At 40.2% G+C, this 18,270-nt stretch overlaps 1 protein-coding gene across 1 annotated transcript in view; it reads left to right on the top strand.

Annotated features, from left to right (window-relative positions):
- EGFL6 (EGF like domain multiple 6) overlaps positions 1–6,953 on the top strand; it is a 46,300-nt gene extending 39,347 nt beyond the window's left edge. Inside the window, exons 9-12 of the mRNA XM_075491900.1 lie at positions 1,461–1,541; positions 3,475–3,561; positions 4,952–5,217; positions 6,403–6,953. Coding sequence (XP_075348015.1) covers positions 1,461–1,541; positions 3,475–3,561; positions 4,952–5,217; positions 6,403–6,498 — 530 coding nt within the window. The 3' untranslated portion in view covers positions 6,499–6,953. The remainder of the gene's footprint in view (positions 1–1,460; positions 1,542–3,474; positions 3,562–4,951; positions 5,218–6,402) is intronic.
- Positions 6,954–18,270: the final 11,317 nt, after the last annotated feature.

Raw genomic sequence — 18,270 nt, 5'->3', positions numbered from 1 at the left:
AAATGTGCGCGCATGTGAAAGTAATTACTTTTAAAATATTTTGCATTTGCGACTTTCTAAGAGCATGTATGATACAATGCTGAGTAGGGAAAAGTAATTTCCATTTTCATAGCTCCTATCATCTGGCACTGTTGAGGAAGTCTGAGCTTTTCTTAGCGCTCCTGCCCACATGGTGTGGCTGAAAAGGGAACTTCCGTCTGTCAGGCTTTCCACTAACACCTTCTGTAAGCAGTAATCCAAAGGATCCTCCCTCACTCCTCCTCTAAAATGGCACATTTAAGCTCCTCCTGTTTTCATAGATGTGTATGTATATATCATAGTATCATCTGCATACGTGTTTGCAAAGGATAGAATCCGCTGCCAGTGAAAGCAGATCTTCCCCTTATCTCATGTGTGATCAGTTACTTACACAGGCTCTGCACAACGAAGTTGAGACTATCTTTTTTTTTTTTAGTGAGTGCACTCTCTATTAATCACTTAAAATAGTACAAAAGAAGCTTAATCACAGAACTTCAAAAATACTTAGAGTATTTTAGAGTCTTACTTAGAGTAAATAAGAGTTTTCAAGTGTCTATATCTTTGTAGCTCATCAGACAGGAGAGGTTTTGCCTTGGCCTCTGAGGCTGCTGCTGAAAAATAGTGATTCTTGACTATCTCCCTCCTTTAGGCCAGTGTCTTAGAGAATGCACCTAACATTCATTGCCTGTGCTGCTGTACCAACTCTTCCAGTTTGACACAAGACAGGTCAACCAATTTTTACAAAAGAACTTGTTCGGATGTTTCCACCAGGACTGGTTATCAAAACATCAGGCTGTGCTTGCCAGCTGTTGCAGGGAGAGTGAGGGAGAGGTAGGGCAGTCGCTGCACCCTTCCTTCCCAACAGACAGCAGGAGCTGATCAGGTTTGCAGGAGAACATGTACCCCAGCAGAGAGTACAGCTTCAGAAAAATAATTTCCTGGGGCTTCTGTTACAGCAGCACCAGTTATCACTTACCTGAATACAAAGCTGTGGCCCCTTGATCCCCCAGTGTTTATGGCTGTTTCAAACTGTCTGTCATCACCCATTTTTTGAGGCTGCTGTTGGCAAAGTGCTGCCAAGCCGTTGAGTTGTTGTCTTCGCTGCCTAGTAGAGTTAAGTACTTTGATCATTAGTTGAAGTTTTGTAGCAAGAAAGCAGATCGCCATGCCAAAGAAATATCATGTTCAATGTTTTATGACCTTGTGAATCTTGTAGCTCCATTGCCCACAGCTTAGAAGGCACGGTGCTGTGGAAAACAGCAATTTAACCAAAGTTTTAAAATTCAGAGTTAGAGTCTAACTGGGGTTAGCAATGTGAGTTTGGTGGTGGAGTGGAAAACACATACATTGAGTTAAATAAATGATGGCAACTGGTATAAAGGTGTAAAGTTCCATTTTCTGTTCCCGTGATGACTCAGCACTTGACAAGTTGTTTTCCGTAGTTCCCAAGGTGAAAGAAGCAGCTGCCTTCAGCCCTCTCCTGGCACAGAGGAAAGTTCCAGTGTCGAGACCAGAGCAAGAAGGTAGATTATTTTTATTCTGCAGTATTTCTTTTCCTGTGTATCGTGTGTTTTCATGACAACCTATATTAACTAAGCCAGAACCAGTTTAAAAGCTTTTAACATAAAACAAAGGTTTGGTGAGCACGTTAGAGACAGTATCTGGCCAAACCATTCTGCCAGTTCCAATGTGAGAAGCTGTTTTTCTGTCCTTTTCAAAACATACTTTAACTGTTTATAAGCCATGGATAGAAAGTTCCCCCACACTGAAACTTGACTTGCAATTGAATTTCACTTGATTTATTTCATAGTCATGAAAAAATAAAGTCATTTCTATCATCTATAAAATGAAACCATGTTAGAAGAGTGTTGCATAGCATGCAACAATATGCCAGTGTCCTTCAGCCATATTCTCTTGGGTTTTCTCCTGGTCCTCTGTCAGAAGTCAATAGGAGTTTCCCCTGAACAAGACTGAATAAATATTTACCCTGAATCTTAAATAGCCTGGCTATGAATTTATGATAGTTCCCAATTCATCAGTAAATCCTGTGGATATCAGAGTAAGATGATGCTACCTGTTCTTTCTCACATTAAAATATTGTAAAATCAGTCAGGGCAGCATACAAGGTCCAAGACCTGTCAATTTATGTACACAACTTAAGTTTCTGCCATGCCTTAGGAAACTGCTTCACGGACTTTCAAAGAGCAAACTTCACTGCCTGTTGGGAACTATAAGAGACTGCAGAGTAGCTCTGGTCTAAGCAGAGCATAAAGGCAGATCAAAGGGCTCTCTCCCCCTGTCTCCTGGTGGGAAACAGTTTCCCTGTGATGGACAGAACCATGAAGCTGACTATAAGGGCCTGCTTATGAGAGCCATGGAAAAAAGCAGAATCCAAAAGGGGGCACTGAGAGATTGTATTGAGCTAATGCATTTACAGGGCAGCAGCATCCTCCTGGGGAGTCACCAGCCAAGTGGGCAGGGGCTGAAATGCTGGGATTGGCTGAGATCATTTTTAGGGCAAGGTGGGTTTCACCCAAAAACAATCCACAAATGCTTTCAAATCTTAAAGAAAACAAAACAAAATAAAATAGATAGATGTGCTGGCTGACATTAAGCGTAAAATACTGGGAGTTTTTCCAATTCAGAAAGCAGTAGTCTCAGAAACAGGATTTATACAGCAAAGGTCTCTAAATGCCATGTACTGCACTTCTCTGTCTCATGATAAAATACATGAAAAGAAGAAGGATGCTTCTTTCTGAGGAAATTCAGATGGCTGATGTATTATTCTTAATCCGATCTGTCATGTTTGCATTGCACAGTGTTTCTTTCTTTGTGTATGTAATGCTTTTCACCTGCACAGTCACGAAGGCTGTGGCGTGCTCTGGGTGATGCCCTTTTTCAGTGTGCTCTAAAGGTCAACTGATTTGGGCTATTCCCAGCTCCGTGTAGTATAAGTATCAAGTGCTGACATAAAGGATTCCTCTCATGTGAGGCCAGCTTCTCTCTTTCAATGGATAGAACTGGAACTTGAGCATCTCAGCTGCTTACAACCACAGCAGTGTAACAAATGGAGAGAGGAAAGCTCTAAAGTTGGCAGATCCCAAACCATTTATGATGCTAGAGTTCACAACTAACACCTCCAACTATACCTGGCGATCAGCAGGCACTCATTATACAGAAATCACAGCATATAAACTCATGTGCAGATGGGAGATGGGCAGTAAAAAGACACAACAGATTTTCCTGTGAGTTAAAGAAAGAATTACTACATAAACTCTAATGCTTTGCTTTTTTGCAATTTAATCTAGGTCAACACTATCTGAACTCCTATTGTAGATAATTTTAGAATGACCTATACATTCATAACTGGTGAATAAAGAGCCAATTATTTTTATCAGTACTTATGATATAGTGCTCCTCTTATCTCTGAGTCTCCATTGCCAATTCTTTTTTCAGTTGATTGCAGCTTCAGTCGAGGGGTCTGCGACTGGAAACAAGATGCTGATGATGACTTTGACTGGAATCCTGCTGATCGAGATAGAGGTATTTAAATATCTGTCCTCTAGCTGTGCTTTGATTTGATGGCTCACCCCCTCCAAAAAAGGGGGACGGAGGGGAAGGCAGAATCAAGAATTAGCTGTCCTATCAGCCAATTATCTTTATAAAGAAAAAAGGAGGCAGAGAATGCTGGGAGTGGAAATCGTTTCTTTGAAATATCCAGTGGCAACTGGTAATCAGCAACATATTTCAACACAAGCGAAGCAAAAGATGAGAAAAATGATTAGAATGTAACTGTTCAGAATTGCAGGGTACAAGGCAACGGAAACCTCATTAGTTACACGTCGTGTCTCTCCAAGACTGGTAGGGCATTTTACCACACATCTACCATTTAGATGGATGTGGCAACGTCGTCACTCACATGGCTTAAGACAGCACTGTGATAACTACTCAGAAGTCTCAAACCCCACAAGACAAACTAGTGATGGCATTCCTCAGCACGAGCCAAGGGCAGGGGGCTATTCCAGAACAACCCATACCTGACCTGGTACCAACTGCAGGCCTGCTAAAACCTGAGGAAGAGCTCCACGAATGCAATGTGTGGCTGCTGTGCTGGTGTATATAAAAAGGTGTGGCTGAAGAAACTTGTTTGAAAGGATGTCTGATGTCTCTTCCCCTGTGGCACAGGAGATGTTGCAGAAGTTGCTGCAGTAGCGACCAGTGGATCCTGCAGATCCGCCAGGCCACTTGCTCCAGTTCCTACACACGCATTCTCTCCCTCTTCCCTCACAGTCTTTCCATCCCAGTCTTTCCTCACTAATCCTTCCTCTGCTGCTCCATATATTTCCTTTTCCCCAAGTCCCTTCTCTGTGATGTCACTTCCAGGAAGGCCGTGCCCCGACCTTACCCCGTCTCCCCGAATTTACATCTGCTGATTGTGACTTTATTTATGGGTCCATAAATAAATGTTTTATCCTTTTATCACTTTGCGCATCTCTGTCACTTCATTGGTCCTCCAGGATTTGGGGAATAAGCTATCAGTTCCTTTATGAGTTTGTCATCGCTGCAGAGGGCAGCGGAGAGAGCACTGAGCTACCTCGAGTACTGGAAATGGTCTGACCACAGAGGCACAGCAGCATGTTTCAGGCTGTTGCATTTGAAAAACTGAGATGATTTTGCCTTTGAAAGATAGTGCAAGGAAGAATGGCTGTAATTGCCAGTGAAATATGAACTCATCTCCTCTGTAAACTGATCTGACTTCCAACAGTGCAAGCTTATTCCTTGCGAAGTACACTCCCTGCTGCTTTTCTTCAGTCCGATTTTAAATTATTCAAGTAACACAGCTTCCATGTATTTTCTTAGCAAATATGTATTCAATTTTCTAATAAATAACACAAGTCCATTAAAGATGCATTTTCCTTTTTTTTGTTACAAGGTGATGGGTACTACATGGCAGTTCCAGCTTTTGTGGGGCACAAGAAGGATATGGGGCGTCTAAAACTTCTCCTCACCGACCTCAGACCAAAAAGCAGCTACTGCTTGATTTTCAGTTATCGGCTTGCTGGCGAGAGAGTGGGGAAACTTCGAGTGTTCCTAGCAAACAAAAAAAATGCTCCTGTCTGGGAGCAGAACAAAGAAAAAGATGAAAGGTGGAGAACTGGAAAAATAGAGATATTTCAGGGGGCTGAAACAACCAACAGTGTAAGTATAACACAATTTATAAGCCAAATACCATAATCAACAGCTTAATTTCCTAATCCTTAAGTGTTCCACCAACTGTTTTATTGGCATTACTTACTGGCAACTGAAAGGCTTATCTGAAATGGGAAACAGGAGCACAGATTTTTAGCAAGCAGAAAAGTTATTATCTGGTTGTAATTTCAGAACCGAATTACCCCAGTTGGTTAGAACATTGATGCCAGTAATCCTGTAATTTTGTAAAAACTGCATCAGATCATAAATTAACACGAACAGTGAAATTCCCTGTTTAATATCTCATGCAACAGAAGCATACATAGATTCCTGGAAAAATGAAAATTATCCTTGTTTCACAGAAGAGAATGCTCTCAAACCACACTAAACCAGATAATTAGTGCAAAAGGAGGCATCGTGTATAATCAAGGGCAGGCAGTCACCCTAGGAGCAGGACATACTAGCCAACAGGGAACACTGTGCACAGAAAACTGCCTCAATCAGGGCTTCTGCAAGTTTCTCCTTGAAATGCTAGGGCCTGGTTTTCATTTATGTGACTGCACGTTTTCAGTGCTGTGTAAAGGCTTCTACTGTACAATTGAATACTGTGAGTATAAATGAAACGCAAGCTCTTCTCAAGGTTCTTTGCACTGCTGGAATGATGTAGAAAAGCCCTTACATAAATGAGAATCAGACCATAAAATAAAACCCCAGGCATCATATTCATAAAAGTGAACCTACTCTCTCTAGATAGTACACATACTATACTATATATATACACTATATATAGAGAGAGAATAAATATATATATAGTATATACACCCAAAAACTAAGGATCCAAATAGACTGAAAATGAACAGTTGTAATGTCTTCAAGAGAAGGAGTGCACTAACATCACATACTGTGATAAAACTACATTCTTACAATAGGATTTCACTCAATTTGCATTTTCTTTGTGCAATAAAAATAAGTAATCTTATTAAAGGAATCCATTTGGTATTGTAAATCTGTGCAGAGGATTATCAGTCTAGTTCAAATGGAAACTCTAAAAACTGCAAGGATTTAAGTCATTAAGTCCTGTATTGTGATAAAACATTCCTCAGATATAGCATTATAACTAATTAACATTAAGAGTTGCTAAATGGTTGGATAAACTACATTTTAATTGTTAATACATCTCTTTTTTTATGACAGGTCACTTTTGAATCAGAACGTGGGAAGGGCAAAACTGGAGAAATTGGAGTGGATAATGTTATACTAATTTCTGGTCTATGCCCAGAAGATACCTGATAATGGATATTTGAGTATACTGGTTTTAATCCTATTTTTAATATTTGCCTTACTAGTAGTGTATTTTTGTATAATTTTCTTTATAAAAAACCCAAAACCATAAAAATTGTGCCTTGAACATAATCCAGCAATAAAAACAGAAAAAACTGACATGTGCAAGTTGCACAGTACATTTTTTTATGAGTTATTCTAATACATGCTTTGAGTGTAGCACTACTGTATTTTATAATTCAAGGTCAGGGTTTCTAAAGTATCATTTGTTTAGCGTTTTTACAAATTCTACATTCTTTTTTTCCTTAAAGTTCTTTTCAAGGCTATTCTTAAGTCTTCTATTTCATTTCTTCTACTCCACAAGAACATAAAGCAGTATTTAAGAGGATGTTACTACTTCTGGTGATGTAATTTTAACTTCCTTCTTAGTGTGTAGATATTCAAACTATTCAACAAGTAAGAGGAAAGAGAGGAGCTTTATTTCCTTCTTGATGGAGCTATACAAGTTTTAAGTGGAGTCATGTCTTTGAGGGATATTTTCATTACTAATAAAGTATGTAAAATATCTTGTTTGTCATCAGTGTCTGAGTCACACAAATCACTGTTTAGAAATTATCCCTTTATAGCTTTATAAGCATTTAATGTTCCTCATTAACAGATGATGTTACCAACTGATACTGAAAAAAAGAACAAAAAGAATGACCCAGTATTAACACTTAAGAAACTTCACATTATGTACTGACCTTCAGGGACAAATTGGTGCCTGCTGGATTGCAGACCTACTTTACCCCCCAGAGGTGTGAAAGAAATGTTTTCATTTTCCAGTAGACAGTGGTCACACAATAAGGCTCCTTCTTACACAATTGAAAAAAAAAATCTTTGTTGCAAGTCCCTTCATGTCCCTTCAAACTTCAGCAAAAGGGATGGAGACTATCCGCCATCCCCTGGAGCAGGGAGGTGGGCAGAACCTTCTGCCGCAAACCGGGAGCTGCCACCCTGCCACCCCCCGCCACACTCGCCCGCGCACACACACACGTACACGTACACGTTTGAGGAGGGTCTAGAATCCAGGTTCCACCTTTTCTGAAAACAAGTCGAATGACAATGCTGTGGAGGACAAGACCATCGTCTTCCATCTTGTGATCTCTTCTCAAAGTACCTAGCGGTCTGAATCCCAAGAGGACAGAGATGGCCACAGAAAAGCCCTGGTTCAGGCAATGTTCCGTTAAGCGTGTGCATACATTTTCCTCTTGGTTAGCTCTGTGTATCTCCTTCGAGGCTGACTGCTCACTGTTTATCATTAGTGACGCTCTTTATTTCTTGTAGGAAGAAGGGGACATCCAAAACAATTGAATAGAATTTCATAGAGAAACACTAAAGAACCGTGAAGAATTCAGCCTATACGAACATAAGCTTTTTTAACAAAATACAACTCCAAAAGTTCAAACACCTTGAATCACACCTATGAAGCAAGTCAGGGATGCTTGAAACATTTCTTGTTGAAACACAATATTTTTGCACTTTGCACACAGCTGAGGAAAGGGTAAGCAAGACTGGAGATGTCTGGAAAGTCCCCAATAGCTATGTAATCAGGAAACGCTTGTTCTTTGTTAGAACTGGCTTGTGTTACAAAACAGGTGCTCTGAGAACTGTACGTGGACTTCAGCTTTGACATATCGTCCTGGTTTCGGCTGGGATAGAGTTAATTTTCTTCCTAGTAGCTGGTCTAGTGCTGTGTTTTGGACTTTAGTATGAGAATAATGTTGATAACACACTGATGTTTCAGTTGTTGCTAAGTAATGTTTACACCAGTCAAGGACTTTTCAGCTTCCCCTGCTCTGCCGGGCGCACAAGAAGCTGGGAGGGGGCACAGCCAGGACAGCTGACCCCAGCTGGCCAAAGGGCTATTCCATACCATACGTCGTCATGCCCAGTATAGAAACTGGGGGGAGTTGGCTGGGGGGCAGCGATCGCTGCTCGGGGACTGGCTGGGCGTTGGTCGGCGGGTGGTGAGCGGCTGCATCACTTGGTTTTTTCCTGGGTTTTGTTCTTCTCTTGCTCTCTTGTTGTTTTCCTTCTCATTACCATTCATTATTATTTTTGTTGTTGCTGCTGGTCCAATTATTAAACTGTTCTTATCTCAACCCACAAGTTTTCTCACTTTTGCTCTTCCGATTCTCTCCCCCATCCCATCGGGGGGGGGGGGGGTGAGTGAGTGGCTGGGCAGTGCTTAATTGCCAACTGGGGCTAAACCACAACACATACGAATTTCTTTCCTGGTGTCTTTGGAGGTGCTGAGGAAATGACAGAATAAGGACTTGAGGAAACCAAATTCTCTTTAACCTCAAGCAAAGACTCTGGGAGTTCCAAAGTGAGGGGAAAGTTCCCTCAGTAGTGGATCAGATGCTGACTGTGATCTCAGGATGCCGGAAGAACCTGGTCAGAATGAGGCAGAAAAGTGAAACAAGTATTTTTCTGGACTCGCTCCTCCTCGTCTGACTCTCTGAAGTTGAACTACTGTTACTGAAGACCAAGAAAATGAAAGATCAATTTTAGTGAAATCAGATTCTGTGTCTAGCTTCAAACAGCAATAATTTACACATACACAATGCCCCTAAAGCCTAAGAAGTCTAAGAATTGTTACAGTCTCAAGCATTACAGTGCAAACAATATATTTGAACTATATATGCGGAGCAAACCGAGTCTACCTAAAAAAGTGCAGCTACGCATTTCTTGCATGTGCAGTTATTTGGCATGGAAAGATAACTACTGTCTGTGGAAGGCATAATGTCTAAAGACGATTTGCTCAATACACAAATAGGGAGTAAACAAAATGAACACGGTCTGATATGGAGCCAGATATGCCAATATTCATTTCTTGTTGGTTGAATCGTAGCCCATCATGAATCATGACTGTGACAATTACTTTAGTAGTAGCATTCCACCCAAAGGACAAGATAAAAGATTTTGCATTTCACGGAACGAGTAAGAAAATGATTTGCACAGATCAGTACAGACTGCAGTAGCTGCCATAAGGCTTTCAGTAGTAGATGCCAAAGTTGTTTCTCATTTGTTGGCAATGGATTGTCAGATACAAGATAGCTTGCATCACAGCAGATCATAAAAATCATTCTAGCATAATAAGATCTGAAGAGCAAAACTGAAACCTTTTTTGTTGTGATTAAATTCAAGATAGCTTTTGCAGAAGCAACAAAATAAATCCATGACATATAAACATTCATATAAACCACATCAGCGCATCAGCAAATTAACTGGTATTGTTCGCAACATTCATTCAAAAGATGCAACTGCTCGGGGCAAAAGCTACATGTTTCTCCTTCAGATGAAAACAACTAAAGGGCATATTATGCCCACAGTCATTAATGCCTCAAAATGTTCCTGACAGTTTTCCATTACTGTGAAATGTGAAATCCATTATCTACTTGATTATTTTAGACAGCAAGGAAACTGCGCTGGGAGTATTTTAAAATGTTACAAGTATGCTATAATCATCTGGCTTGAACTTTGATAACATCATTTGCAACTCTTAAGTCTGATAATAAATTTGGAGACAGTACTCTGCCTACAAGTTAATGGAAAAAAAGAGCTTCTAGCTAATTACCCAAATCTTTACTACATCCTTCAAAAACTACTCAACAGATGTGATCACTTAATCTTGAAGGCTGTATAACAAAAGGTTTCATTCACTTTTCTTCAACTGCCAAAAGAATTAAAGGAGACATTTCATTTTGCCAGCCTTGAACACATGAAAACGCTGAGGCATGTTCCTACAAGATGATTATCTTGTAACCTGCAACTGAAAGGAACTTAAAACATTTTCCAGCTATTACATTGCAGTGGTTTAACCCCAGCCAGCAACTAAGCCCCACACAGCCGCTTGCTCACTCCCCCCACAATAGGATGGGGGAGAGAATTGGAAGGATAAAAGTGAGAAAACTCATAGGTTGAGATAGACAGTTTAATAGGTAAAGCAAAAGCCAGGCACACAAGCAAAGCAAAGCAAGGAATTCATTCACTGCTTCCCATGGGCAGGCAGGTGTTCAGCCATCTCCAGGAAAGCAGGGCTCCATCACGCGTAATGGTTACTTAGGAAGACAAAATGCCATAACTCTGAACGTCCCCCCCTTTCCTCCTTCCCCCAGCTGTATATGCTGAGCATGACGCCATATGGTATGGGATATCCCTTTGGTCAGTTGGGGTCAGCTGTCCCCGCTGTGTCCCCTCCCAGCTCCTTGTGCCCCCCCAGCCTGCTCGCTGGTGGGGTGGGGTGAGAAGCAGAAGAGGCCTTGGCTCTGTGTCAGCACTGCTCAGCAATAGCTAAAACATCCCTGTGTTATCAACACTGTTTCCAGCACAAATCCAAAACACAGCCCCATACTAGCTATTGTGAAGAAAGTTAATTCTATTCCAGCCAAAACCAGCACATAGATGTTATTTTTTATACATTAAATAAGGATTCCCCACTGCAATTCTTAAGGATCATAAAGATAAAGATAATGGAGAGATGCTTTGAATGACTGATTGCCGCACATATTTGCTTCATAATTGCTATATTTTTTTGGACAGAGTCATACACCTGCATGTACTGGAGGTATTGAAATTCATGACAATATATTAAGGAAAAGGTAAATAACAAGAAAGCGTGGATAATAATTTATTTGGTTATATGTGTACTGTTACATAAAAGCTCATCACAGCAAAATATTTTTGATGGAAAATAATTTCTAATTTTGATAGTTATTAACCTCTCAAATCCCTGACTTTAAAATTTGATTTCAACAAAGTTAGACATTCAGTGTCTCTGACCTTCCCCCTTCCAAACCCCAGCCCTTCAGGAAGTGCATGTTATAGAACTTTTGAGAGCACACTGATTGTTATTTTTTTATTTGAGGAATATTTAGTCTGCAGTGATTCAGTAAAGCATGAAAGCATGACTGAATGTTTTAGCATGTTCTTTCCTTTTTTTTTTTTTTTTAGCCTAATACTCTGTCTGAAAATCTCTCAATTTCTTAAAATTTCTGTAATGCATTATACCAATTTCTATTTCAAATACACCCCTGAGAAGAATATTCTCCTTAGACAGACTTGAGAAATCATTTTAATAGTGATCCTTTTAGGTCCTCAGATTAAAGCTAACTTTAATCCCACATTTAAAGTGTTTTATTAATTCATTTTAAAATGAAAGAAAAACACTTCAAAGCTAAATATTATCTAGAATAATACAATTTGTGATAAACAATTAGTGTATTTGATGCCAATAGAAATAAGGTCTGAATTAAAGGAAACAGCATTTCCCTAGACTTGCCTTAAAATAGTATTTCATTCTTTTTCTTCATATACTTCTTTTGACTTCCATGCAAAGATGGTGCTTCTCCAACAAGTTGGATGGTGCGCAGGAGCACTGAATAGCTCCACAGCCATGCTTTGTCAGGGCCCAACTCCAAGCACTCCCTCAAACCATCCCTAGGCTGAGCTTGGAAGTCAAAACGCTGGAGGAACCACTCCCCGGAGGCAGTTTGCATGCAGCAGCCCCATTTATTGTAGCAGAGAGGAGGAGGTGGCATGTTTAATTTCCTGCTGTTCATTCTGTACACAGACAATACCAAAGTTAGCAGCTCATTCAGGAACTTTAAATCTTCTTCCAGAGCTAACTGCCCTGCTCCATTGCTTTCTGCTGGCTGTACAGGGAACTTCAGGGAACTCTTTCTTGCTGTACAAGGAACATCAAACATCAGTGCTTAACTTTGATGCCCAAAATCTGTTTGCTGAACTGGACACCTCTGGGGTGCAGTCAGTAAATCTGACTTAGGCGGGTAAAGTGGGCAATCGGAATCTGGCTCTTGATTTCCAGCCAATAGCAGTTTAATATTAAATCTCTGTGGTTTGATTCACTGCAGTTCATTATTGTTTTCTTGCTATAGTTGATAGCTTAATACATGACATTTTTGTGTACTGCATCAGGAGTTGTCTTCTCACCTGAAAACATGACTCCATTTTCAATTCTATAATACCATAAAAAAACAGAAGTCACAAACATGATAAAATGATAGAAAATAATGATAAAAAACTTTGAGAAATGCCATAAAGTAATCAGAAACAATATATTTCAAAAACACTCCAAAAAACTATTCTTCCCTCAAGCACTAATTTTTTTCTAAACTAAGTAATGTTCACAGCAAACTTAAAAAGTGCTAGAGCAGATCCTGTACTGAAGAAAGCCACATGTTCACTTACAGTGAATTACTCCTTAACATCACCTTCCTGCCCAGGATGTAAACATATGGCAGTCCTAATTTTGTCTTCTTTGAAACTGCCATAATGTTAAAACAAATAGTCATTTTTTCTAGAGGCAAGAGGGCACTTGTAGAATGGCCCAACTATGTGAACTATTGAAAATGGTCAGTGAAAGTGTGAACAGCAAGGTGACAGTTTGCCTTCATTGTTCAAGACAGTCAACCCAAAAGCTGACTGCAAAGGATCTTGTGATACTGAATGACTGTGGAAGAAAATGGGATGGGAAAATTAATTGTGGGTGACTGCAAAGTAAAGGACTAGGAATAATCTTCATTATATCTACATAGTCAGGGGTTCCAAATGAGCTTCTGCCTCTAAGGAAAATGATCTGAAAATAATTGCATTTTCCTTGGAACGCTCACTTGCACTGAAAAAGACAAAAAGTACATAAAGCACGTAAATGCCCCATGTCCATACCCAGTTCCCATATATTTTTCCCATATTTCCCCTACCGACATTGCTGTCCACCGTGTCTTGCAGTGGTGGAACACAGGATCACTTTGTAGTTAATTTACTCACTGGTTCCTTCAGGAGAGTCAATGGACTTATTGGTGGTCATCACAGTTCAGGAGCTCTCTTCTTTAACACCTAGTTAGTATTTCAAGAACACTGTGTGTGTGTATGTCAACAACTCCAGGGCTCACACAACAAATTCGTATTTGACTAACCAACATCAGACTGGTTCGCTGTGGATGCATAGCAGAAAAGGAGAGGCGGAGAGAGATGACTGTTTATCTCAATTTCTCTCAAGTTAAGTACTCTGTGCAGTACTTAACTGGGCAAGTCACTTGGTTTCATAACACTCCACTGACTCTGGCAGGATTTCTTCACAGATCCTCCTGGTAACTCAGTTTCAGGTCTTCCTGGTGGTATGACACCCCCACCATGTACTGGTATTCCTGCCATGGAAGAGCCAGGAAACACATGGGAAACATCTCTCATTAACGCTACAGTTAACTTTACATGCATCATCCTCATTCTTTAAGTTCAGTACCTTCCAGCGTTACAGAAAATGCACAGGGATCTCAGGACTGCCTCCTACCTACTGGCCCTCAAACAGCAGGCAGCTCATCTAAGGTATCCTTGATTTTCATTGCTAGCAGAAAGGCACAGCAGAGATGACTGCTACGACTACAGCCATCTGCATCCAGTGTGGCAAGACACAGGATAGGAGAGAGGCTTTGGCTTCGCAGTGCATGAAGACGTGAAGGCATTACCATCGCCGTAATGGACTAGCTGGTGGGTGGCAGTCGTGTGAGTGCCCCACCCGGTGCCCAAGAACAAGCTGGAGTGGGTTTAACCCACAGTGGCTGGGGCACATGGAAATACACGGCATGAGCAGCCGTAACGGCAGAGGTGAGCAGTGTTACTGCCGAGCTCATCCACCACCTGGTTCTGAAGTTTTTATCTGATCGCATGTAAGCAGCAGCAGTTCAAAGCCAGCCTAAGGAAATCCAGGGCTTGATCCATCTCCCTCTTAAAGCTGGATCAGAGCCTAGAAACATGGAAGTGACCCTTGAAATGAATAGCCACCCAAGACTTCTTTCTTTGTGTGAATGAACACGCTTCAAATACTTTGAGGGGAGGAAATTTGTGAGAGTCCCAGTGTATGGCCCAGTTCTTGGATTTTCCCAGTCTATGGATATGAGATTTGTGTAGAATTTGTGTATATTCTCTTCCATGTATCATTAAGGATGGAGGACGAGGTGATTGTTTAAAACACTTTGGTCCCCATTTCATTTCATTATAATGATTCACTTAATAGTGCTTGCATTATGTCATTTTTTTCCTTACTTGCTAGCAGAATGGTAAGGGAGCCTTTTCATGAACTGAGTCATATGTCTAGATCATAGACAGATTTTGGTTTTCTTCCAGGAACTCTAAAAACAATATAAATTCAAGACTTATTGACAAAATAACCTTCAAACTGAAGAAACTTTAACCTGAAGAAAGCTCTCCAGAAAGAACTACAGCACTGGACCGTGAAATGAATGCCATAGTGAGGGCCTCTCTGTGGGCCCTTTTTTACTTCTTTCACAATTTGCTAGATCTGAGCACCTCTCTTAAGAGAGCACAAATCTTGTTGTGGTATCCTGCCACTGAGACAAACTGGTACATAACTAAACACTGGAGGAAGTCGACATTAGGCAACCCAAGAACAGGAAAGGGAACTCAGGATAAGGGTCACTAATTGCATGGGAAAAATATGAAAGCCAACCTCCAACGCAGATATACGGTGAGGGATGTTTTCTTGTGTCTCGTTCTTACTTCTCCCTGACCATAGTCATGTTTCCTCTTACTGCAAGATTTGGTATCCAATCAACCAATTAAAGAAACAAACCACTTTGAAAGTATTGTGTATTTCTGCTTTTCCTGCTATCCCAGCTGCCTTCCTACACACGATGGAAATTATTTTGAGGGCTTTATGCTAGAATAGATATAATTGTATACTTCCACTCAAATTGTGTACGAAGTTGAAAGTCTTCTTTTTGATGTACATTACCCTGCCAGGAGACAGATGCTTCATCTGGCTAGTGTCTGTTGGATTTGGGAGACAGATACAATTGCAAAGATGTGAACTCTCCTGACAGTGACAGATTGAAGCATGAACATACTGGCCACTCAAGGGCTCCCACAGGAATTCAAGCAGTTGGAAAGAAGTCTTCAAAATCGCTGCAGGATATTTTCCTAGTAGCCTCCCACACCTCCAGCTTCACCAGTTTGCTATTTGCAGTACCTGTCTCTCTGCTTGTTGCTGCTGCTCTGCTACTCTGGGAACACCCTTTCCCAAACACAAGGCCATCTGGGGTCCTTCTCCTTAGACCGTCAGTGCCGTGATTAATCATTCTTGACTTTCGAGATTTTCAAGGATAATGTGATCTAATTCTTCCTAGGCAGGAAACACAATAATAAAAATCATGTTTTAAAGTCAGTGCCAGAAAATGTCTGTAATTCTGAACAAATCCATTTTATTCAGCCATGCTAATAGTTTCTGAACTGTCGCCACCTTTCATTTTGTCTTTACAGTCATATTATCACAGAGATTTAATGCAAAACTATCCTGTGGCCAATTCAGTGCTTTACAAACCTATAAAAAAGGGCTGTATGAGGTATAAATCAAAAAAGATGATGGTTTTCTATAGGATTAATGCTACTTTTAATAATGATATTTGTAATTCTGCCTTTCTTTGTTTTTCAGTCAGGAGGCAAGAAGATTTTTTTAATCATTTATCACAACTTTGTCATTCAAGCTTTTTGCTGAACATACGGAGACACATGCTGTTCTCAGCCATGTTTATGTAAATCTTTTACTCATCTGATTTCACTACTGACACTTTGATTTATGCTGGTGTTATCGAGAGCTGACATTGACTTTGCCTCCCTGTCTCGGAGTGTTTCTAGCAAGTGACCAGTTACCAGTTCCCTTTCAAGTTTTCAGGGAGGATACAATTTCCTTGATTCCTCTCTGTAAGAAACAGCTGCTGCCATTACCTGTGCACAAGGTTTCAGAAGTTCAAACCACAGCTCCAGTGCCTGTACACAGGGATTTCAGAGGAAATGTCTGTCCGTCAGTCCTTCCCGCCACAGCACATTTTGCCTGAGCTATTCTGAAGAGGCAGTTGTTAGAATTCCAAGAATGGACAAGAAAAAGGAGAGACTAAAGTTTATCCTTTGAAAAACAAATTAAAGAAAGAAGACTTTAAGGGAACTCAGACATATTTTGTTTCAAGTAACTACATTACAAATATTTTGTGAATGGGATTACATCTCTGCAATATTTCGTTGCTAATGTATTATCAACACACAACATCTTCAAAAATGGTAAAAAAACCTTTTTATTTCATTAAAAGAAACTGCATATCACTGTTGTGCTTTCAGTGACTGGGATCTCTTTCATAGATACGGCTAGAAGTTAATAAATAAACAAGTAATACTTGTGGCAGTTTTGCAGGATGTTTCCTGTTCGGTGGCAAGCCAGAACTGTTCACATGCGTTCTTCCACTAACGTTATCTTTTATGGAGATCACACGCAGAAAGTGCAAACCCGCAGCTCATTTAAACTCATAAATGTTAAATTTTTGTAGTATGTCCAAAATGATGTGTTGTACCACTCTGGGACTAGATGACAAAGCAGTAAATTACATGATAAAATAGCAGGCTGTTATGACATTACGACATGACATAATTTTAAAAATAAAATTAAAATATAAAAAATAATTTTATAGAATAAATAATACCCAACTATTTTGTTTTGATTTTGGTTTTCTTTAAATAGAACCATTGTTTTAGACAAAAAACTTTTTTATGGAAGCTTATTTGAAACTGATACTATTCTGTGCAAGAACCTTATAATGAACATTGTTTGACCAAACATTTTTCCAACTAGTTCTGTGGATATTTAACACTTTTTATCAGCTGGCAGAATATCTCACTTCGTTGAATAGAAGCCCATGTTTTTAGAGAAGCAGATACTTATCACAGCCAATACGGAAGTCTCAAGGAAGTTGTCACTGTTACAGTAGCAGTGATTTTATTCTGGAGAACCATGCAAACACAAAGATGTACATATATATCATTACATACATATACACGTATGTATGAATATAATGGGTATATAATTTTTATCATATTTTTGTTTTGTTTTACTTCAGGGGTAATTGAGAAAAGCATTACTGTCTCTGTTTTATAAATGGGAAACTGGAATAATGATCCCTTATTCATTAGACCAAAGATGATTTAATGGAGATGCCTGAGCAGTCCTTTGAGTGAGGAGCTCGCCTCCAGGAGAGGCATCCTCAGTTTTGATCCCTGCTCAAAGGAGGGCTAATCACAAGGAGCAAGTCATGCTCCTTCTTGTGCCTTCCCGCCCAGGTAGCTCTGTGCCTCTGCAGTAGGCAAGGCACTTTCAGCTGAGGATATAAGGAATCCTACGCGTACCGCGCTCACAATCATACAGACAATCTTTAACAAGGTTAAAGAAAACTAGCATTCAAGAGCCTTATCCTGGGAGCCCCAAACTGAAACTAAACTGCGAACTCTTGAATATTGCAATGATAGCTGCTGCTGAGCTCATGACATAAGTACGCTGCAAAAATACTTAAAAATATGTAAGATAGGCCATTGGATGCCATGCCACATTTGGACCTGGAAGGCTTGGACTGCGTTCCTGTTCTGTTACTATTTTATTGTGCCAATATCTGGACAGTCATGTCATCTGCTTCAAATTCTTCATCTCTTTTTTCATAAAACTACGGACTCTTTGGGATAGCTTTTGTCCCACACTTTGTTGCTATGTGAGCCACAAAGACAAGGCAAAAAGGAAGCCTGATCTCAACTGTGGCCTCCAGCTAGCCAGGGCTAACCATTGCACCACGCGTTCAATCACTGATGAATTCGTGACTTTGGCACAAATACATTGCGAGTTAAGTATTAAACAGCATTAGCAGTCATTTAGGGTTCTTCAGT

The sequence above is a fragment of the Mycteria americana genome, chromosome 1, assembly GCF_035582795.1.
Source record: "Mycteria americana isolate JAX WOST 10 ecotype Jacksonville Zoo and Gardens chromosome 1, USCA_MyAme_1.0, whole genome shotgun sequence".
NCBI classification, from domain to species: domain Eukaryota; kingdom Metazoa; phylum Chordata; class Aves; order Ciconiiformes; family Ciconiidae; genus Mycteria; species Mycteria americana.
The sequence above is the reverse complement of the archived record's forward strand: the minus strand, read 5'-3'. Positions and strand labels throughout refer to the sequence as shown.